The sequence below is a fragment of the Cupressus sempervirens genome, chromosome 4 (assembly GCF_028749045.1).
Source record: "Cupressus sempervirens isolate cs-2001-9-10 chromosome 4, ASM2874904v1, whole genome shotgun sequence".
Lineage (NCBI taxonomy): Eukaryota > Viridiplantae > Streptophyta > Pinopsida > Cupressales > Cupressaceae > Cupressus > Cupressus sempervirens.
Window position 1 is genome coordinate 531,341,903 of NC_143121.1, and position 24,194 is coordinate 531,366,096.

Here is a 24,194-nt window from a genome sequence, read left to right on the forward strand (position 1 = left end):
TTTTACTTGACCGTGATAGAATAACACCTTATTGTCTTCATTTTTTCTGTAGATAAAGAGGATGTAGCTATGTTCCAAGACAACATTATTTCTCCCATACGACATATAACTTTGATAATATCTTTGATTGATATAACCGATCTTTCATAAGAAATAATACATAACCTTTACTATTTGTATGCATGCTACTCCAAGTTATGGCATGCCTTAATTTCTTATCATTGTTGATTGCATTCTTTTGTAGTCATGAAAAATCAATACATTTTTCTTAAATGCTTTATCTTGGAAATGAACGGAAATACATTTTGCGTACTTCATGGTACCACAAGGCATTATTGTTTATGCTACTAACTTTTTTTAGATTCTTTTAATTATTTATTGATTGTTTGGTCATTTTTTATGTGCTTGACCAATTCCGTTGTTTACTACATGTTTTCTTCCCCGGTCTTATGTGTTACCAATCACAAATTGGAACACTCAAAACTATAACATTAACATATTTTTGTTATTTTATGATGAATGATACTACAAAATTTATAATTATATTTGCAACCTTACACAACTTTAACCTTGTACAAATGCTTTGGTCAATTTGGAACACTCAAAACTATAGCTTAGCAGATTTTTGTTATTTTATGAAGAATGATAGTCCAAAATTTATAATTATATTTGCAACCTTACACATCTTTAACCTTGTACAAATGCTTTGGTCCCTTTGCAATCAATACATACATTATGAATGACAGGAAACCACCTCGTTTTCAAAACAAATAATAATATGATTTCATATTCCCTTTCTGACATGAATTGTAATTGCTTGTTCAACACCTTTTTAGTCAATCACATATGCTCGGAGATGTTCACTATCTTTTTCCACTGATTTGTAAATATACATAAAAAATATTTTATATCCTTTGTTGTTACTAAAGCAACATTTGCATTTGCTAACAATATATGTCTATGGGAATTTTCATCTTAAAAGTTTATTTAACATGATATCATTTGTAAAACAACTTTCATTTTCATTAGACTAAACAATGAATTTGCACTCAACACCACACCATTTTAAAAATGATTGTCATGACTTTTCTTTTTCATTCATAAAAACTATTGATCTATTGTACCAATCTCTTACATTACATAAATATACTAAATAACGAAGCGACTTAAATTTGACTCAAAATATTCAATCAAATTGTAATTGTCTTAAACATTTGTTTTGCCTTTACTCGTACTATGCTTGATGATCCCAAAACTACTATCATATTGACTATTCAAGTGAAATCTATTATTTTTCACAAATATCATTTATAACAAATTTTCTACATTATAAAACCAAATCGATCCTATTGACTTATTATTGGGTACACCTAAATACACAACTACCTACTAATAAACTATTTATCCACTACTCACTACCTATGATTTAAAAAAAAAAGAATTCAAATGGAAAAGAAAATGTATAGATATATATTCTCACTCTGTTAAAATTAAAAAAATTGAAAATTTGAAATTTTTTAGATTTAGGAGGCCTATGGAGCTTGAGGAGGAATTTGCAGAAGCATAATAGGTAATTAAGGCCAGAGAAATAGCACCGTCTTTGCTCGGAAGGGAAAACCGTATATTAAAAAAATTCGAGGAAGTTTTACGATTTGTGTAACAGCGTACGATCCACTAGTATCTGCTTTAATACCTTTCCAAACGTCAACTTTGAATGGCGTAGGAGTTGGTTTAAGAATAAATTTCACAGGAAAAAAGTCAAGAGAAAGGGAGGAGGGTCCGTTATAGATTATTGCCATGGAAGTAGTAGCATGTCCACAGGGGAAGAAAATCTGAGTATTCAACAGCAACAGGCATAAGATTTTTGTATTTTTAGCACCCAAAATCCAGGCAGCAAGAATCGGCCGGTATCCTGGGGTTTGCACACGCATTCAACAAACTTTCCCAAAAGAGAGTAACTGCATAATCCACTACAGAAGGTTCCTTCCACGTATGGGCGACGGCTTTGATATGGAGTACAGTTCGCGGGATCGAATCTGACTGCTTCTTGGTCCCCCTCGTCTTCAGGGTTATTAACCCTCGCTGTGTCTTTAAGACATTATGGCTGCCACCGTGAGGTTTATTCTGGCTCTTAGTCTCGGCCTCGGCCTGCTTTCGGCAGACGGTAAGGAGGCTGATAGTTGTCCGTGCCTTTCACTCTCGGAAGTTACGTTCGCCTCGTTGGAGGAAGATATATGCGCGCTTAATCCACCGCCTCTGATCAGCCCTCCTAGGGTTACCCAGGTATGGATACCTTCACTTTTAGGAGAAATTGTGTTTGTTTATTCTCTCGACAATCTCTGCCTTGGTCCGTCGGTGCGCACCGTACGTAGTTTGGCAAATGTATAGCATTTTTCTCAATTTCAATATTGAAATAATAGAACCTGGGACTCCATTTTATCATTTTTCGTCTACTTGAACTTAGAGTACCATTTTAAAAATTCTCGTTGAATTTGAACCTTAGACTCCATTTTGTCATGTCTATTTGGGTTTGAATCTGGGACTGCTTGTCTGATAGCTTTACCACTCGAGTTCAACTTTCTATTGTAAGTAGGACCTTCCCTTTCGTTAAATTTACTTAGTTGCCACGACCAAGGATACCTCTTTGGTTAATCAGCCTTATTTGTTGGGAATATGCTGCACCTATTGATCTGGATGCATAATTCTACACTATTTCAATTTCAACATTCTGATATGTATCCTATGATTTGAATGCGGGGCTTCTTTACGAAAGCCTTAATTCTTTGACCACTCGAACTTATCCCGCTCTGTAGTTATTTGTAACAGTTTCAACAAGATTTATATTTCCTGTTTGAAACGGTTTTAGAGATTTATTGTTTTTCCTTAAAAATAGGCTATAGATATGTCAGCGGTCTTCTGTTCTTACCATTTAAACATTGTTCTCTTCAATCAAATTTTCAAACATTTTCAACATTATCGATTACCTAGGTCCATTTTTCCAAAGTTAACACTAGTCGTCAAATTTTTCGTTGAAGTTCTTTTTCTGGATTAAAATTAAGCTTGCAGGTTTACAGATATTCTCAACTAGTTCTAGATCAGTATTAAGAGATTGCATAATTGAAATATTCGATTTATGGCACAACTTGCTATTTTTTAAATTACAGGATTTAATATCAAGCCTGTTCCATTTACGAGTGACTAGTTGCTGCTTTTTGAAAATTGTTTTAGAATTTTATCAGGAATTTTTAATTTACAGAGAACTTTTCCTTCAGACAAAGAAGGTGCATCCTTTTTTTTACACCTACCAGGTATCCATTTATAACTATATTTGGATATTTAAAAACAAAGTATTTGGTTTCTATTTCTAGTTCCATCGGATTCAAACTGCAGAAATGAGTTCTGCTCTACACTATTCAAGGAATGATATACAAAGTGGTAAGTCTTCTGACAGTTACTGTGTAATGATATCATACACAATTAAACAGTAGACATCTGTTAAGCAAGTGTGTAAATCTTGAAAAGAGATATAAATTATAGTTTCACTGATTTATAGGATGTGGGGATGGTGGACAGGTTTTGGGCACAGCGGAGGGATGATAATGCAAATGTAAAAAAAGTATAAGATTAACAATTGAAACTGTAAGCTACTTAATTATAAATGCAATGGCTGAACAATGAAAAGACCAAATATCAACAAGGTCTATGTGAGTTGGAAATTGTAACTTCAGATTTTGATTTGGTTTTTGGAGCAATTTCCAGCCTGTAATATTTGCAAAATCAATAAATTCAGACATGTCGAGGTTTCCAAATTAATGTTTGAATATGATATGAACATTTGAAGTGACCTAGGGTTTGTACTATCCATTAAAATTTTCAAAATTTGGTTCAGATTTAGCTTGTAAGTTCTTTGAGAGTTTGATCAAGTACTTCTCGTCATTTTTTTTTCAATTTTTAGTTTTTTTTTTTCCAGTTTGTTTCTTGTTTCAAGAGAAAAATAGAAAATACAAAAAAGGTATGAAGGTATGAGAAAACAAAAAGGGGGTATTTTAGTGGTATTAGAGACTCAATCTTGCTAGCCTGTAGGGCTGGAAGTTAACATCTGAGTGCAGATCTGCCATGGACCTATGAGTTAAAGGGAATGGAGAGGGGAGAACATGGATTGACAACCTAGTTCTTATCAAAGGAGGATGACATAGATCCAATATAAGGTTTTAGGAAACAGCTTTGGAGCAGTTTATCATCAGCTATAAAACTATAGAATCGTTTCAAAAAATGTGACAATAAGATCCCATTCAAAGGGCATTATTAGAGGATCAATGTGAAGAGACGAGCACAAGCATCTAGCCTTTTTTGAATATGGCAAAAAGTCTGATATTTATAAATCTTATGTTACCTGCGAAGAATTCATGGAAATATCAGAAGAAAATAGAAGAGAAAGAAGGAAGGAGTTGATGAAGAAAATTAAAAGCACAGGAGACTGAGGGAAGGATTGGAAAGCAAAAAAAAGCACCACTACTGTTACAAAACATCATTGAACAAGAACAAAAGGTACCTAGCATACATATTTACAGTAAAACTTCTTTGGCAGTAAAATATTTATTGACTTTTGATCATCATATATGTCAGAAGAATATGGATGAGGTCAAGGAGGAAAAGGCATTAATTGTTTGATGTGAAGAACCTAAGATGGAGGAAGTTGCACAAATTGTTGCACCCTAAATTCAATTTCCAAAAGTGGACCAATCATTGGTCTTAAAGTAGTATTAGGGACGAACATGCATCTTAAGAAAATCTTTTGACTCAATGATAGAAGTGTTGAGAGTAATATCCATAATTCATATCTTGGCAAAAGAGGATGAGCTTCTTATTAACAATTTAAGGGATGAAAATGATGATCATTTTTTGGATTTATTGTTTCCTTTTATGTAACTACAAAATTCGAAAAGCATTCTTAAAAGGGTAAACATAGTAAGGGATACAACTTGCAGTATAGGTTTTATGGACTCCTTGATTCGAGTTCAAGATTGTCTTTGCATATGGGATTTGGCTGATCTTTTAAGGATCAAAGTAGATAGAGACATCAATAGCATATTTAGTTGTCCATATCTTGCACTGAAAAGAAGTTGACGGGGAATCATATAGGTTTTATTGTGCATTGCAGATGTATTCATGGTTCACTTCTGGGAGCTAAGTGTTGATCTTTAAGCCTAGTTGTCAATTAGTGTCCAACACTAGGCAGCATTGGTCGGTCATCAGTGCGACCGAGCCATCCAGAGAAGGCCGAGATACATGGACTTGTTTATATATCATTACATGCTGAGCAAGTCAAAGGTTGTTGAGCACCCTAGTAGAGACCGAGCCAACATACATGTCGAATAAAACAATGGAGACCAAGCAATGTAAAGTTAACTTCTGCCAAGTGAGTTAGTATATGCTGAGCCTATAGAAGCCAAGAGATAGCATGGATGTTAGTTGTGGCCGAGTGTCAGAACATTCAATTGCCGAGTAAATTAGTTTTGGCATATGTGTTTGTAATGGCACAAACACTTATGTAAATCATTTTAGCTGACTTCTATGTAACATTCATGGATTGTAGAAACAATTACGGAGCAAATTATGCGTTTTGTTAAAAAGGCATTAATCCCAAGAAAGGCAGATTAACCAATCAGAAAATCAGAAGGGTAAAATGACAGAAGGATGAATTATGAATTGTTGATTAAGATCTAGACCTTTCTACGATAATCTATTTTAAGAAGGGATCTAACCCTAAATCATTATGAGCAAGAGGAAAGCGTGAAGGAGCGAACAAGCTAAGTACAGAGTAAGGAAGGCTAAGTTTGATAAGGAGATTAGACAGAGCAATCTAACAGTGAAGGACAAATCAGAGCAAATCAGATATAGATATTGAAGAGAGAAGATCTGTAAACAACTTTGTGAGAGCAAACCAAAGGATTAGGTACTGAGAAATATGTGATATACAATGAGTGAGATGAGATAAGACGATGAAAAGTGAGTAGGTAGTGGAGATAAATTGGATAAACCAAGAAGAGAGGTGAATGTAGGATAAAGGAGAAAGAACACGTGCTATACAAGTTTCCACTAAATTAGGGAAGCATATGTACATGGAGTAAATGTATATTGCCTCCCTTAGTAAATGCCCACTAATTGCTGTTAGATATTTGCCCAGAAAATAAAGATCAACAACAATGAGGAAGAACTACAATGGATGCAATAAACACTAGAAATTACCCTGGGAAAATTCTTCACAAAATTGTGAAAAAAAACTTATCGATCAACCCAAATAGACTCCGCTAATATAAAATAATTTTCTTGTAACCTTTGCTAGTTTGAATGCTGAAGAGAATTGACTACCTTGAATATTTCTAAAGTAGTGATAACAGAGTGCGACTGCTTGACATAACAGAAGAAATGAAGAATGCAAAGGACACAAAGACTCTCGATACAATCATCTCTTTACCCAACACTATCACTTTGAAAATGCTCGCTTGCCACAAAGAATTGAGGTCCCTCACACAAATTTTGCAATAAAGAGCCTGTTTACTCAAACATTGAGAGTTAGGAGAACATTGTGACAATTCGGAGGATGAATTCCAAGCTGCTCGCTATAAGGAGTTTGGTAGTTACAACTTGCTACCATTCGTCAAGATACCTGTTAACAAAGATTTATAGTTGTGGTGCCAAGTCATCATAACCACGCAAGAAGGAAAATGAAGATTCTTGGCAAAGTCGACGTAGCTCTTCTAAATGCCGTTGTATTTATCTTCTTCACTACTGAATTTTTGATAAGACTATTCTCTTGTATGTTTCAGTACTAACATGGAACTCTTGTCCCGAAGATTTTTCATTACTAATACAAAATTCCTCTGCTCTAAATTTTTTGTCACTGGTAGAAAAATTCAATGATCGTATTGACACAAAATTCTTCTTGCCCAGTCTTCTAATTTTGCCATGAGCATTTATAACATGCATTTTTACGCATGAAGCAGGAAATGGAGTGTGCGGTTTTAGGTTATGGCAACTTGAGAAATTGTTTCTTACACCAGTCATCATGGCCTCAAAGAATCTCCAACCATTCTACAAATCAACGGTGGTCTTGGGAATAAGTTTCTAGAATTGTTCGAGCAACTTGGATAATCATCTCCGACCCTCCAATATGCTCCACTATGTGAGATCTAGTTTCACTTTTAGATGATATTGAGGCTATGCGGACATTAAAACTTCGGTGATTTTGAGGCAAACACTATACATGCTTACCCTCCAAACATCAAAAGAAAAGGACGTTTAAAAGATGAGATATTAAAAGATCAAAAGAAAAAGACTTTTTCAAGTACTGAAGATCCAAAGGTAATGATAAGAATTTGACTAGGACAAGAAGGTTCCTGGAGATAGAGGACAACTAAGAATACTGAATAGATGCAAACGTTACACATAGAACCAAGATTTGCTTGGATCACACACATCTAATAAATAAAGCCAAAAAAATAGATCAAAACCTTCAATAACGATGAAGTCAATTAAAAATAGTATATGGAATAACCAATTGTGATATGTGCCACATAAGCCATCATAATAAAATGAGCCAAAGCTAATAGATGATCATGACCAAGATTGAGTGACAATCACGAGGGGAGATTTCCTTATTGCTGATATCAAAACTGATCTCTGATAGCATGTTTGATAATTGCCAGAAAACAAAGATATCATCAACGAGGAAGAACTACAATGGATACTATAAACACCAAAAATTATCTTGGGAAAACACTTCCAAAAGCGAAGGGAAAAACCTAGCCTCATAACAAAAGATCACTTTATTGATAATAAAAGTTCAAGTGTACAGTGTCCTTCGCTTGATGCAATATATATATAACACGAGGAGAGACTCTTCATGTTACAACCAAAGGTCTCTTGAGTTTCCCCAAATATGACTTTTTATTTTTAAATCCAACTCCTTGTATTTCCATGCCTCAACAAATTTAGTTTGACAACGTCTTTATATTTAATATTACAATTTATCATAAATGTCCTTTTCAGCTGAAGGTGACCATAACCGTATTAACACCCAGAGATAAAGATCTCTATCGCAGCTACAAACTTCAATACGTGTGAGGGAGATTACCTACCTATATAAGTTCATCTTTTCTAATAAGGTGCATACAATGCAATAAAGTAAAAATCTAAAAGCAAGGCAAATAAAATGTATCAATAGCTGTTTTTTTTTGTTTTTTTTTGAGGGAAATAATTCACACTCTCAGGTCATAGTACAACTTTTCTTTGTACAACTTTGAAAATCAGTAATAAAAAAACATGTTAAAAAAATCACAAAGTTTATATAGAATTTAAGGGCCTTGACAAAAATTTGCTGTATTTGCTACAATTTTTGCTAGGGCATAATAGTTAAGGCCATTAGAAGAATCTTTGCTTTCATAAAATTTCATTGCTCTTATTAGGCCATGCAAAAAATTCAAGATAAATTATGATGACTATTTGCTATATGTCGCAATTTGACATTATTGTTTGGATGTGTGTTGTTCAAGTTTGGACCCTTATTCTTTGATTTTGGATGTTTGCTACTATGGTATGATTGTGGGCATGTTGGCTTGGGTGTCAACAAACTGAAGCAGTATGTCGTTTTCATTTCCTTTGCTGCTACCATTAATATTTTTTGGCTCACTATAATTGGATACATCATTTTTCTTCCTTTTGATTGAGAACCTTGAGTAAGGTTTTTAAAGATTATTATTGAAGTTGAATAATTTAAGAGTTAATAGATTTAATTTTTATTTGACTAATTAGCAAGGGATCTGTGGTTCACTTCCTGAAATAAGACAAACCTTGCATAAATCGCAACCTAAAGGTTGAAATTGAAAAGTTACTAAAAGAGGGAAAACAAAAAAATAGACCAAATTGCAGAAAATATCTAAGTGAATATTACTAACAAGGCCCCCTTTCACCAACACCAAACTTGTAGTGCTCAATATATACTTAGGACATTATTAGGTAAAATTAAACCTCATCAATTTATGTCATTATAAATGCAGCTAAATGTTGCAATGCACATGTGGGTAGCAGCACAAATACCAAATATACTCTAAAGGATGTGTGGATGACACACAAGTAGAGAGATGACATCATCTTAATCTGTAAGGCTTGAACAAATCTTGATGTAGCACTACCAAACACATTGTTAAAAGGTTAAGCTCAAGAATGAAAAACAATCCAATTCATTGCATTTATCTACTAAACAACACGAGAAGATGATGCATCTTAGTCCCCAGTTTAGATTTAAACTAATTTGGAGATTACATGGCCTTTTTCTTCATTTGTTGTAGGCTGGGGGATACATTGAGGGAAGTGATTAATAAGATTATTTAAGTTGGTTTGAGTAACTCTATTTTAACAAAACAAACAACTTACATATTATTATTTTATTTTTAATGTATATTTAAACCCTTTGAAGGGAGAGTTTATGAGGGAACTAGAAATTCAAATCGAGTAGCCCAAAAAGAATTTGTAAAAGATGGGTGAATCGATCGACATCAATTTTTGTTATTACAAGCAAATCCTTTTTTTGGAGCTTGAGAACTTGTGTTCATCTTCTCATTCGAGGATGAAATACCTTGGTGCTTTGAGATTTAAAGGACGGAAACCCTCTTATTGGAGTGAGGTGATTCCATGTAGGCATTACATTTGTGTTGAAATATTGAAGAAATTTTAGTTTTTAGAGGCATTTTGGAGATTTTGTGTCCTTAAGGGTTGCAGGTTAAATTTCTGTTATGGTGAAAGCTTATCAATGTATAAATTTTATTTGTTTATTTGTTGCAAACCCCAAGTTATTGCTGATAATAAACTTGGTGGTATATATTCCTAATTGTATTCATCACCTTTTGCGGTAGTTGTGCTCATCTGAAGGTGATCATTGTACAAGTTTATAGCTATTGTAACATTTTCCTATTGCCAAGTTTGTTATATTTATTTAATCACAAGTTGTACATTGGGAAAACATAAATCACAACAATTTTAGAGGTCACTATACTATTTTGGTATGTGTAGTTGGTGTTTTCAAGCAACATTCGTCATCAAATTAAAGCGGATTATTTGGAGAGAATTGCATCATTGTACTATTTTGGTACTTGTAGCAGGTGTTTTCAAGCATCAAGAAGAAGGCAACATTCGTCATCAAATCAAAGAGGACCATCTTGAGAGAATTGCATTCCTTGTCTAATCCTTGGCAGAATCCAGAAGGAGACTTAAGATCTTATCATGGATTTATTAGAGGTTTGTGTTGTGGATCATGTACATTTCTTTGCCAAGTTATTTCTAAAGTTGCAAGGATTGCATACAATGGTTGTGGGGCAATGTTTTTGGGAGTTGTTCTTGTTTTCTTAATTTGCTCCACTTTATAGGCAATGGGATCTAGCTTCTATAGGTGCTACGTCATGGTCCAAAGTTTGTACATGGTTTTGTCTAGTTGTCCCAATCTATAATTGCTTAAAGGTATTAATTTTGAGTACAAATTACCATGCCTCCTTTTTGGAAATAGAACCATTGTAATCTTCTCTTCCTAATTTGCTTTAGAATCACAATTGTAACAAATTAGGTTAGGGTTACATCTTACCTAGTAAACATTTCTCTAAGTAGCGTGATCTTGGATTTGAATCTTGCAATTCTAACATAAGCAACACACACATATTAATATTTGTAAACTTGGTCTTGAGGTGGACTCGACAACCATAGTAGGATTCAAACTTGGGACTCAGCAAAAAAACATTGCTACGATTTGACAAAGAAGAAACTTAAAATACCATAATTTTTCAAAGAAATAGAAATAAATTAATGCATTTAGAGAACACGAGAACGATAATTCAAACTTCATATGTGTCATATGATCTTCAAACACTCAATATTTGAAATTTATCATTCATACTCGTAGTTTCAAACTTTCAAATATATTATTATCACGAGTTTATAATTGTTTACAAAATTACATATAACGATATATCCAAATGAGAAAAACAACCAAATAGAATCTACATCTTCCACTTTCCTATCCTAATGTAAGTCATTTTTTGAGGCCTTAGACTACTAGGTGCTATGGTATTTAATTGATGACAAGTTGTTTCTTGTTCTTCAAAAAAACATCTCTCTTTGTCCTGCTCTATTTCATCCAATTCAGCTGCTATTTCTTTTAGCGCTCCTCCCTCTAATGCTGCAAAATCTTCTTCAATAAGGACATCATTATCATTTTGTTTCTTGAGAATCCATTCTCCATATGGATCAATAACAACCAAGTCAATCGACCCATGCGAAATGCTCTCCACTTTTCTAGTTTTAAGGCAAATGTTGTACCGACGAAGACATGATCACTGAGGTGCTGCTGGGTCAACCTATTTCTTCTTTGTGTGAATGCTCAGATAAACTTCAATCGTGTTCACACCTAGAAACACTACATGATAGGGACAAAATATGAATGGCTATCCTCCAAAGATTAGGTATGCTAGTACCATAATTCTCCCACTATAAATCTACAAAGAATAATTTAGATATACCAGAATTAAGAAAAACTATATAAGAACCAAGTTTCTAATTTTTCCTTCTTGTATTGAACTAATCTTTTTACCTAGTTGTTTTTCGCTCTCGTCAATTGCTTGAGATGAAGAAAAGAGTCTCTCCTTCAATACTTTGTAGGTCTAAGTTAAATGATAAATTAAATATAGAAATTAGTTACCTTTTTATGTAAAATTGATGTAATAGATAGTCAACATTGCCAAATTCTTAAATAAGATATAACAAATCTCACCCCCAACTCATCAAGAATCTTGTATCTCAACCATCTTATCAATGCAGGCAGTAACAGCTGCCATGACCTCAGCCTTAAATGTATCAGAGAAGTAGAATGCATTGGCAGTCCTGCTCTATCTATGACACGATGAACCCTTACCAAAGGTTCTGTCACCTAAAAAAGTGAAAACAAATTTTAAAGTATTTAAAACTAACCCCCAAAAAAACATTAAATAGTTATAAAAGTTTGTTTTTGTCAAGGTTGCATAGGGAAGGGGGCACTTGGGTATGTCAATCTCTTTTTTAACATAATTCAATATTTATAGAAAATCTGAAAGTTTGAGACATGACAATGGTTTTTCAAAACAAGAACAGTGATAAAGTTTGCAGATGTAATGTATTATTTTGAGTTTCAGATTTTCAACATGTTTATAATAATAAAATATGCTAAATGTTTAGATGCATGCAAACTTTAAGCATGAACAAGAAGATTATAAATCTTATAATGACGTTGCAAATTATAAACTTGTGACCTCAACAGTGAGGAATTTTACAGTTAATCAGTATTGTATTAAAGTTTCAAAGTAATTACGTATGAATTAAGCTTGATAAACAAAAAGCTGATGCACAGACAAAAAGCCAAAACAAAAATCAGAAATCTTAATTAGGCTCCTTAGCTATGACGCTTTTGGGTATGTGCGTGCATGTCCTAGGGGTGTGGGTGTTAGAAATTTAATGCGGTTGGTTGGTTGCCCCTGGAGCCAAATGATCACCTACCTGCCTGATCCTCATTAACTCGGTAGGTGAGCTTGAAATCAAAATGAGAGGGAAATCGTTTTTGTAGTGAGACAAAAGGAATGGATCTGATTCATTCGATAAGTTGGAAAAATTGGAGATTTAAAGAGCAGAAGGAAAGTGCAGAGCAGAGCACAGAGCAGAGAATGAAGACGATTAGTAGATCAAGTTAGAGTTTAGAGAATAGAAGGAAGGTTCAGGAAGAAGACAGTGTTTGCCACAGCACGGATCTTGACTGCCTTGTTCTTTGTGAGTTTGTATTGTTTAGTCCTGTGAAGTAGTGATTGCTCCAGGCTCATTGTATGCAGCCTTAGTGCTGTAAGTTTAAGTTTGAGTTTAGTTTTATCTAGTGTTTTCTGGTTGAAGCCGAGTGCTCTCAAATTTTGTAATAGCTTGACCTAGTTGAATAGAAAGCAAGCAAGCAAGCACGCAAGCAAGCAAACATACGAATCTTTATTGTCTCCTCTCTATTTCTTATTGCATATTTTGTATTTGAGAAGTTCATACTTGGAAGCTTCATTGTTATGCTCTCTGTGTTTTAATGGTGGAAATGTTCAGACAAGAAGTCTGTTAAAAGATCATTCGGTTTGTGTAAGACATGTTGTCTTTACTGAGTCCACCAAGTTTCTCTCTGCAGTCGTTATCGAGTTCACTCGGTTTCTTTTTGTTGATCGGGCTCACTTGGCATCCATTTTGCCGAGCTAACTCGGCATGCACTATGCCAAGTTGCCCCCTTATTACCGAGCTCACTTGGCTCCTTCACATTCTGAGTAACTCGGCACCTTCACGTTTCGAGTAACTCGGCACCATCTCCTTGCCACTCGGCATTGTCTGCTATTGAGCAAAATTTTTAGGGTTGTGATTTATTTTTCACATGTTATCAAAGCTTTGGGGCCCCACATCTACAGTGAGTTAGGGTATTTGCTTTCTGGGAAATTGACATGGCAGGAGATGTAGGAGAGATATGGCAGCAACCATTGTCCTTTAATGGACAAAATTATGATACATAGGCAAAGAAGATGAAAATCATAATGGTAGCTAATGATTTGTGGGAGTTTGTTTCAATGGGTTCAATGATGTTACAGTCCCAACAGTGTATGCTGCCCTCACAAACCCATTGAAGACTCAATTGAAAGAGTCAAGCAGTAAGGATGCAAAGGCATTAAGTGTGATTGAGGCAGCAATGATAAAGATAGTCTTCCCCAAGATTGCAGTAGCAAATTATGCAAAGGCAGCATGGGATATCCTTGAGATGAACTTCAAGCGGATTGATAAGGTCAGAGTAGTGAAGCTACAGATGATCAGAAGGGAATTTGAGAACCTTCAAATGAAGGACAATGAACCTATTGCAGAGTTCAGCTCATGAATCTCCACTTTGATAAATCAGCTCAATTCAAATGGAGAAGATTATGAAGTGTAGAGGATTGAAAAGATATTGAGGAGTCTACCTCAAAAATATGACAACCTTGTGCTGACCATTGAGGAAGCAAAGGACCTCACCATATTGACCATGGATGAGTTGATGGGAACTCTTCAAACCCATGAGCACCAGATTAACTGATCAGCAACAACTTCTCAAGAGTAGTCTTTCAAGGCTCAAGAGAATTCAAGAGGCTGGGGGAGAGGAAGAAATGGCTTCGGGAGAGGCTCAAGAAGTAGAGTTCGTGGAAGGAATGGTCAAAGGAATGCTTGTGTAGAAAGCTCAGAATGAGCAAGCAACCAGGAGGGAGCAAGCACCTCTTAAAACAACTCGAGAGGAGATAAGAAGAATTACAACTCCAACAAGAGCAATGTTGGATGCTACTACTGCCATAAGTATGGGCATTAGGCTAGTGAATGCTGGAAGAAATAGAGTGATCAGTCAAAGCAGAATGTAAATGTGGCTGATGTGAACATGAGAAATGCAAACAATCCCACAACCTTCATCATGTGTAACATTGGTGAAGAAGGTAGTCCTGAGGTATGGTATCTAGGCAGCAGTTGTAGCAACCACATGAGTGGTAATGAAAGTTTATTTTCTTTCATTGACAAGACTTTCAAGTCTGAAATTAAAATGGGAAATAATGAAATCATTCCCATAGTGGGCAAAGGATCAATTATGGTTCGCACCAAGCAAGGTGAGAAGGAGGAGATACAGAATGTGTATATTGCCGCTGGTATGAAGCACAATTTGATGAGTGTTGGACAATTCATTCAAAATGGTTATAAGGTGCTGATGGAAAATGACAAGTGTGTCATTCATGAGAAGGATGGGAGTAATAAATTACTTGTAGCAGTCCAAATGACAAAGAACCGGATGTTCCCCTTGAGGATAGAGACATGTTTGTCTTCTCAAGTCAGTGTTGCACCTCCCAAGCATGCATGTACAATAGTACATCAACAATCAGCTCTTAGGAGCGTGATTGAAGACCCCTCCAAGCTTTGACATCGTAGGTATGAACATCTTGGCTTTGCTGGTTTAAATTTGTTGTCCAAAAAAAGAATGGTAGATGGTTTGCCAAGCATGGTAGATTCATATGACAAGTATGAGACTTGCAATTTGGGTAAGCAACATAGCTTTAATTCTGGAAATTCTAGAAAGGCTAGAACACCATTAGAATTTGTGTATCCTGATTTAGTAGGCCCTATGCAAACTACTTCTATTGGGGAGAGTACTTATTTTATGACATTTATAGAGGATTTAAGTTGTAGGACACAGGTATATTTTTTGAAAAGCGAATCTAAAGCATTTGATAAATTTGTTGAATTTAAAGCCCTGGCTGAAAAGGAATGTGGACACTGTAAAAGTCGATAGATTGGATAGAGGAGTGGAGTATACCACCAATTTGTTTGTAAATTTTTGCAGGAAGAATGACATCAAGAAAGAGCTTATAGCTAGTGATACTCTGCAACAGAATGGAGTGGCTGAGAGAAAGAATAGGACCATTGTTGAAATGGATAGAAGTACCATGAAAGCAAAAGGGCTTCCAACTGAATATTGGGGAGAGGCTGTAGCAACAATAGTATATTTGATTAATAGTTGTCCTACAAAGTCAGTTCGTGACAAGATTCCTCTTGAGGCACGATCAAGGAATAGATGGATAGTTGAGCACTTGAGAGTGTTTGGATGTGTATGATATGCACATGTTCCTAAGGAACAAAGGAAGAAGCTAGATGACAAAAGTGTGAAGTGTATCTTCACAGGTTATAGCTCGGAATCAAAGGCTTATCGATGGTATGATCCAGTCACCAAGAAGATCATCATTTCAAGAGATGTGGAGTTTCTTGAAATCAGTCATGGGATGGCTTGGTGGATGAATCTTCATGCACTTCAAGTAAAGTGCTTACTATTGATGAGGAAGTAGATGACATTTGTGGTCAACAAGAAGATGGAGCAACAAACATGGATTGCAGACAAAGGCAAAAAGGCAAGCAACCCCATACATGCTGAGTGACAACTTCAACTAGTTCAAGACAGCCCCAAGCAATTATGCAAACCAGTAGCAGCAACAATACTGAGAATGCAGATCCCACTCTCGCCTCCCTATTGCCAAGAAAGACTAAAAGTCTAAGGGAGATATACCAAAAAGAAAGTTATGAGGAAGATTATGATGATTGTGTTAATTTTGCATTATTTTCTCATAGTGATCCAATTTATTTTGAGTAAGCTGTGAATGAAGAGAAATGGTGTAATGCCATGGATGAAGAAATAGATGCCATGGAAAGAAATGAGACATGGGACTTAACTACTTTGCTTCCCAAGAAGCAAGTAATTGGAGTGAAATGGGTTTACAAGACCAAGTGCAATGTTGAAGGAAAAATAGATAGGCATAAGGCATGTTTAGTGGTCAAGGGGTACAAGCAGCAATATGATAGAGATTATGATGAGACGTATGCCCCGGTTGCAAGAATGGAAACCATGCGTGTTGTGATAGCAATTGTAGCACAACACAAATGGAAGGTATATCAAATGGATGTGAAGTCCGCCTTCTTGAACGGTGTATTGAAAGAAGTATATGTGGAGTAGCCACTTGGTTATGAAGTTACGGGTGAAGAACACAAGGTGTATAAAGTGAAGAGAGCCCTATATGGACTCAAGCAAGCTCCATGGGCATGGTACAACATGATTGACTCATATTTGATGAGCAATGGCTTCAACAAGAGCGATGGTGAGCCCACTCTCTACATCAAGGCAGCAAATGGTAAAGTGTTAATTGTTGTCTTGCATGTAGATGATTTAATTTTCGCGACAAATGATAATTTCCTAATTGGTGAGTTCAAAGGGGCCATGAAGAATCAATTTGAAATGATAGACCTAGGTCGCTTGAAGTATTTTCTAGGCATAGAAGTAAAACAAATGCATGATGGCATCTTCATCTCTCATGAAAAATATGCAAGGCAAATCTTGGAGAGATTCAAAATGCTGAATAGTAAGGCAGCCCCAACACCAACACTAGTAGGTCTGAAGTTGAGCAAGGAAGATTTCAGCAAAAGTGTGAATCCAACACTATGCAAGAGTATGGTTGAAAGCTTAATGTATTTGACAACAACATGACTTGACATGATGCATGTAGTAAGTTTGATTTCCAGATTTATGGAAACACCAAAAGATTCCCATTGGCAAGCAGGAAAGAGGATCCTAAGGTATTGTGAATGGTACCAAGGGATTTGGGATTTTGTATATTGAAGATCATTGTTAAAAAAAAACGACTATATACCATCGATATCACAATATTTCGCGGGTCACATTTGATGCCGAATATATCGGCCCATATATCAGCCATGAATTTATGCAAAAAAATGCGGCGATTTCTGATAAATATACCACACAAAAACGGAAAAAACATAGCCAAAACACATTGAAAAGTCGTCGCATTTGGATGTTGAAAAGTCGTTGCTCATTTTAGGGTTTTTTATTGTTTAGGTTGGATTTCCATTCACCAAAAGCGGTAAAACCACTCGCGTTTCCATTCGGCGGATGAGGGTTTTTTCATGTGATTTTCATGTGGCCGCTGAGGGCTCTCTCTGCAAAACTGCGATTTTTTCATTCGTGGTTTAAAGTTTGCACTTGACAGACGGTACAAAAACAAATAAAAAGTTTTGTGAATTCAGTTTTATCGAGCCTTCTTGAGCTATCAATCTTCTTTGCAAGACTTATTAACCAATACAACTTTCATTAAATAAAAAGCATGTATTGAGTAAATCCTTGTTGCAGGTTTCTGTATACAACATTTTCACTTCAAAGGATACATTAAGAGGAATTTAAAGTTAAAATTAAGTTTATTTAAATTTTATATAATTAGTTACAAAACAATATAAATAAATGCATGTATTGACTACAAATATGAATTTTGATTTGTCCAAATAATCATTGTATCATATGATTAGAGATGTATATGTTATTCAGCAATTTTTCAAAAGTTTCTTGAATTTCCTTAATTTTTGAAACAATTAGATTCCTTCGGAAAATCTAATTAACTAGATTCCATTTTGTAAATACAATGATAGAATTGATTGTGGCTAAATTGTTTGCTTCCCTTCAATTTAGGAATAAGATTAATATTCATTTTGCATCAACTAATTTTCCACAGGAGTGTTTTTTGGTCCATGTAAGTCATATTAGCTTTTGTTTTAAAAGTCTTGTCATTATTGTGTATTGCAACATAGTAAAAGGACTACATTCTCGTGGAGGTCAATAATTTTTTATTTATTGATCATCAATTGATTGGCTGATATCCATATTCCCATTTAAATACTGAGAATAGTGACATCTTCCATTGATGTGCCATTTTAGCACTCAAAGTCAAAAGCAGCAGCTGTGATTCTTTCAATTTTCTTATATCCAAGTCTACTGAAGGACAACACTGCTTTTATATTCTCTGTTTCCATCTGAATACATTTTAATATAAATTGAAGTGTTACCATCACACAGTGAGTGCAGAAGCAAGCTGTAAAATATAAAAACAAAGCTAACATTTTTGGGTTATTCAAGAATGGAAATAATTGGACATTATGTTCATCCAAATGCTGGATTTAAATTAAGTGCAAGTTTCACCAATCGCAGCTATGCTTCATACTAAAATTCAGGTGATTACAATGTTAAACTTCTTTGATGTTATAAATTAATATATATTTTCCAACTTAAATTACCAGTTCTATTACTGATTTTTGTTATTTGCCAGGCCCTTTCATTTATTTATCATATTTGTTCGAAAGTGTATCTCCTTTGTACTTGTTGGTCAGAGCATAAATGCATGGCCCTATTAGATTTCTATCATTATGGATTAGAGATCAAAGGCACCAATTAACATAAATGCTATGCTCGCTAATTTTTGTCTATAGATCTGAATACAATGATGAGAGTCTGTTTACCGTATATTCCTGTTGGTTATAATATTATATGCTATGGCCTTTGGGAAATTTGCTGAAACACTATATGCCCAGGTTTGGTGCTGTTGCTTGTTTTTTTAATTTGGATACGATCTGTCAAATGGTATCAATGGCCAGAGCCTCTTAGGCAGCGGGGCTAGGCATGATGAGGTCAAATTAGACCAATAAGTCCAGCACTTCCATAATTTATATTGCACAAACTGATCTCAAACTTATCTAATATCTGATTTTTCATTCTTGTACAATGGACTTATATGTGTCATTGAAACAGGATGACTGGTGGTGGCAGAGCAAAGGACCGTTTATGGAAACATGGTATCCTAGGAGCAAGCAAAGGAGATGTCCAATGTATCCAATGCTTTAAATGCATGACTTCAAGCACAAGCCGATTGAAATATCATTTTGCAAAGATTCCATGCAATATTATTACACTGTGTGATACGTGTCCAGAAGAGGCTAGAAGAGAGGCTATGACAATCCTTCAAAAATATGCACAAAGTAAGGCAGCAAAAAAGAGGATATTCGAGGCCATGGCAGTCCCAATGGGGACTTTTAGTTCTACAGGATCACAAACAGGTGGAGAAAGTTCTTCCATTGGGCCTTGGATACGAGGATCGGGAAGTGTCAGTGGGTCTTTAGCAGATTTTTGGGTTCCACGTAACACTCCTAGTGCTCAACCCGGCTTACTAAGTACTGTATGGAACAAAGAGATGCACGAGAAGACAAAGGTGGCAATTACGAGATTTTGGGTCTGGAATGATCTTTCCTTCAATGCTTTATGTAGTCCATATTGGGATCAAGTGGTAACTTCCATTTCTTTGTTTGGTAAGGGGTTCAAGTCCCCAACTCCCTATGACGTGAGCAGGCCGTTGTTAGATAATGAAGTAAGAAACATTCATCAACTTGTGGAAGCGCAAACAAGAGTTTGGGAATATAACGGTTGCACTATTATATCTAATGGGTGGATTGATGGCAGGAATAGGACGCTCATCAACTTTATAGTTGCTTTAGGGGGGCAGTTGGTATTTCTAAAATCAGTTGATGCCTCTGATCAAGTGAAAAATGCAGAAAATTTGTGTAACATGTTGGATGAGGTGGTAATAGAAGTGGGAATGGCTAATGTCATTCAGATTGTGATTGATAATGCAGCTGCGTATGTGGCAGCCGGTAGACTTCTGATGGGGAGACATCTCACATTGTTTTGGAGCCCTTGTGCTGCCCATTGTCTTGACTTGCTTCTTGAGGATCTAGGGAAACTGAGTTGGGTGGAGAAGGTGGTTGATGATGGAAGGAATATTGCGAAGTACATCTACAATCATACATGGGTCTTGAGTCTTATGAGAGAGCACACTAGTGTTAAGGATCTTGTATGAGCAGGGGTCACACGCTTTGCTACTAATTTTTTAAACTTGCAAAGCATATAAGAGACATTGTAAGACCTCAGGCGCATGTTTCTTGATAAGAAATGGTTAGAGAGTCCTTATGCCAAGAAGCCTAAAGTAGAGAAGATTGTGAGGATTGTGTTTGATGGTAGCTTTGAAAAGCTAATGGAGGAGACCCTCAAAGTAAGTTTTCAAATCTAATTGATGATTTAGTATTTAATTTTGAAATATTTTCAGTGGCTGATGTTGTATTTTTTATTATGTCCAGGTATCAGAGCCGTTGGTGAAGGTTTTACGAATTGTGGATGGGGATAAAAACCCCATGGGGTTTCTATATGAGGCTATGGACAACGCAAAAGAGGCCATTCAACACTTGTATAGGTCAAATGAGACCAAATATAGACCCATATGGAACATCATTGATCATAGGTGGAACCGACAACTCCACCAACACATCATGCAGCTGCCTACTTCTTGAACCCCAAGTACTATTTCTCCAACACTTTTAAAGCAGATGCAAAGGTTCAAATTGGCTTGGTCACATGTATTCAAAGATTAGTTGCTGATACGGGCCTCTCAGACATCATACTTGATGAGTTGCAGAGCTACAAGGGGGAAGAGGGGCCATTATTTTCTTCCCTTGATTGCAAGTGTAGGAGATACACCTTGCAACCAGGTAAAAAGAACATGCGTTTACTTTTATCATACCATTTATTTTGCTCGTGAAGTTTATTGGAAGTTTTACCACATCATAGATGATTTTTTTAAGCCTTGCAGATCTGTGGTGGGAAGATTACGGTGCCACAACGCCTAATCTTCGACAGCTTGCCATTCGAATTTTATCGCAGCCTTGTAGTGCTTCTGGCTGCAAGAAAAACATACACTCAAAGAAACGTAATAGGTTGACTCAAAAATGCCTAAATGACTTGGTCTATGTGAAGTACAACCTTCTCTTGCACGAGAAGAAGGTGAAAGGGCAAGCTTCATATGCAGCACTAGACTTGGATGACATTGATCCATATTCAGCAGATTGGATTGCTCCTCCTGATGGTGAGGGTGCAGATGTGGATGTGGGTGAACCTTTATTGACAGATGAGCAGCTAGCTGAGTTTGAGATAAAGGCAGATGACTGGGATGCAGATGTGGCAGCACGTGAGGTGGAACTTGAGCTTGGTCATCCATCAGAGGCTTCTATGGAGTGTGAGGCACCTACTAGGGCACCTATTGAGGATCTTGCTACGACAACTACTTCAACACCACTCACCCAACAACATTGATCTTTTTTGAGTTTTACTCGTAGATGCAATTTATGATTGCGACTTTTAGCTTTCATTGATACTGAAACTTGAACTTAATATGTATTCAGAAGTTGTACTCTCAAACTTTCATGGAGTTTGACGGCTATATGTATTGAACTTATTTATATTTTGATGTTATACAATTATACTTGTTTTTCGGTTTATGATTCTATTACTGTGTTAATCTACTAAGTTTTAATTGCTATGAAATTATGAATTATTGTTTAACTATGAACTGTGCTTCATATATGGTAAAATAGATATCTCAAATCATTATATGTTCTACAAATTTAGTGTGTATGTATGCATTTTTAAGAATATTTTAAGAAATTGTATATTTTCAAATGTTTTGGGTCAGCCGAGATATTGCCGATACCGAATTTTTAAACTATGTTGTATATAATGATTTTAAGCTGGTTACACTGATAGTGATTGTGCTGGAAGTTTAGATGATAGGAAGAGCACTTCTGGATACATGTTCCATATGGGATAGTGATTGGTCATGTTCCATATGAAACCGCAATATTTTGTGACAACATCTCCTTAGTTGCACTGTCTAAGAATCCAGTCTTCCATGGGAGAAGCAAGCATATAGAGATCAAATATCACTTCATCAAAGAGTTGGTGGAAAATAGAGATATCAAGATGGAATTTTGTAAGTCTAAGCAGCAGCTAGCAGACATATTCACTAAGCCTTTAGGCATTGGAACTTTTGTGCACCTAAGAAAAAGTCTTGTTGTAGTTGATTTGGATCAAGATTGATCCTTGTTTTGTTTGGCTTGGGACAAAGGGAGAGTGTCAGAAATTTAATGCGGTTGGTTGGTTGCCCCTGGAGCCAAATGCCCACCTACTAGCTTGACCCTCATTAACTTGGTAGGTGAGTTCGAAATCAAAATGAGAGGGAAAATGTTTTTGTAGTGAGACAAAAGGAATGAATCTGATTCATTCGATAAGTTGGAAAAGCTAGAGATTTAGAGAGCAGAAGGAAAGTGCAGAGTAGAGCACAGAGCAGAGAAGGAAGACAATCAACAAATCAAGTCAGAGTTCAGAGAATAGAAGGAAGATTCAGGAAGAAGACAGTGTTTGCAACAACACAGATCTTGATTGCCTTGTTCTTTGTGAGTTTGTATTGTTTTGTCCTGTGAAGCAGTGATTGCTCTAGGCTCATTGTATGCAGCCTTTAGTGCTGTAAGTTTAAGTTTGAGTTAGTTTTCTCAGTTTGAAGTTTCTAGTGTTTTCTGGTTGAAGCCAAATGCTCCTAGATTTTGTAATAGTTTTAACCTAGTTGAATAGAAAGCAAGCGAGCAAGAAGGCATGCAAATTTTGTTGTCTCCTCTCTATTTCTTATTGCATGGTATTTTGTATTTGAGAAGTTCATACGTGGAAGCTTAATTGTTATGCTCTCTGTGTTTTAATGGTGGAAATGTTCAGACAAGAAGTCTGTTAAAAGATCACTCGATTTGTGTAAGACGTGCTGTCTTTACTGAGTCCACCAGGTTTCTCTATGTAGTCCTTACCGAGTTCACTCGGTTTCTTTTTGTTGACCAAGCTCACTCGACATCCATTTTGCCGAGCTCACTCGGCATACACTATGTTGAGTTGCCCCCTTGCTGCCGAGCTCACTCTCCTCCTTCACGTACTGAGTAACTTGACATCCTCTTGTGCCGAGCAAAATTGTCACTCGACATTGTTTGCTACCGAGCAAAATTTTTAGGTTGTGATTTATTTTTCAGAGTGGGTACGCATACCCATCCAACATAGATTTTTGTTTCTTATTTACCCATATCAACTCCACATTTTTGTTGAATGTTTCATATAAAACAACACTTACAACTTCTCCACGTCAACTTTTTTGGGAAACAAAGACTCATTCCAAGCATCAGACACAAACATTTGCTTGAGATGAGGAATGCCACCAAGGTTTGCAATGTGAGGAAGTGACTAGCAAATCGTGTCATTTGTGGTTGCACATGTCCTTGCTTTTCAAAGAAAGGACATGAATATGGTGATGTACATAAATTTGGTAACACTTTTATCATCTCCAACCACTTTTTCACCCATCCAATCTTCCCTATGTCCTTTGACAAGTCCAAGCAATGTACAACACAAAGACAAATGTGTAGCAGATGGACTCTATGAAATTGTAGGATGCCTCTCCATAAGCATTCTACCTGCAGTTATACATGCAACTACATTGTTTGTGATAATTTAGATAACATTCTCAACACCAACCTCTTGAATCACCCCATCTAATAGATTGCCCTAGGTCCTTTCCTTTACTTGTGAGAACACTTGCTGTACTTGTTGACAAACTTACCTTCTATGTTGTTTGAGGATTTTTGGAATTTAGAGATCTGCTAATAGTCTTGTGGATTTGTGTGGAAGCCAAGGTGGTAATTTCCTATTTACTCCGAAAGGAACAATGAATTGCAAATGCAGAGATAGTAAAAAATTATTGGGTATTCTTGTTGCCCTTTGGAGGTGCACTCAATAATACTTTCATTGTGTTTGAGAAAGCCATTGAAACTTGTGTTTTTTCTACTTCAGGTTC

At 35.9% G+C, this 24,194-nt stretch overlaps 2 protein-coding genes across 4 annotated transcripts in view; both read left to right on the plus strand.

The window, feature by feature from the left end:
- The first annotated feature begins 1,654 nt into the window (after positions 1-1,654).
- LOC149562262 (5'-adenylylsulfate reductase-like 5) overlaps positions 1,655-24,194 on the plus strand; it is a 58,708-nt gene continuing 36,168 nt past the window's right edge. Inside the window, exons 1-4 of one of the 3 annotated variants that reach the window (XR_016363909.1) lie at positions 2,147-2,283; positions 10,072-10,296; positions 19,235-20,528; positions 20,614-20,788. Coding sequence is in view for 2 of the 3 variants with exons in the window: in XM_089825793.1 (XP_089681919.1) it covers positions 2,101-2,283 (183 nt within the window). In the remaining variant the exon portion in view is untranslated. Of the gene's footprint in view, positions 2,284-10,071; positions 10,297-19,234; positions 20,529-20,613; positions 20,789-24,194 lie in introns of those variants that run through there. The other 2 variants (XM_089825794.1, XM_089825793.1) reach the window with 2 other exon arrangements.
- Positions 20,412-21,812, plus strand: LOC149562263 (uncharacterized). Its single transcript, XM_089824178.1, has 4 exons — positions 20,412-20,528; positions 20,614-20,685; positions 20,775-21,021; positions 21,123-21,812. Exons 1-4 carry the CDS (start codon positions 20,412-20,414, stop codon positions 21,620-21,622), a joined length of 936 nt encoding a protein of 311 aa, XP_089680304.1. The 3' UTR covers positions 21,623-21,812.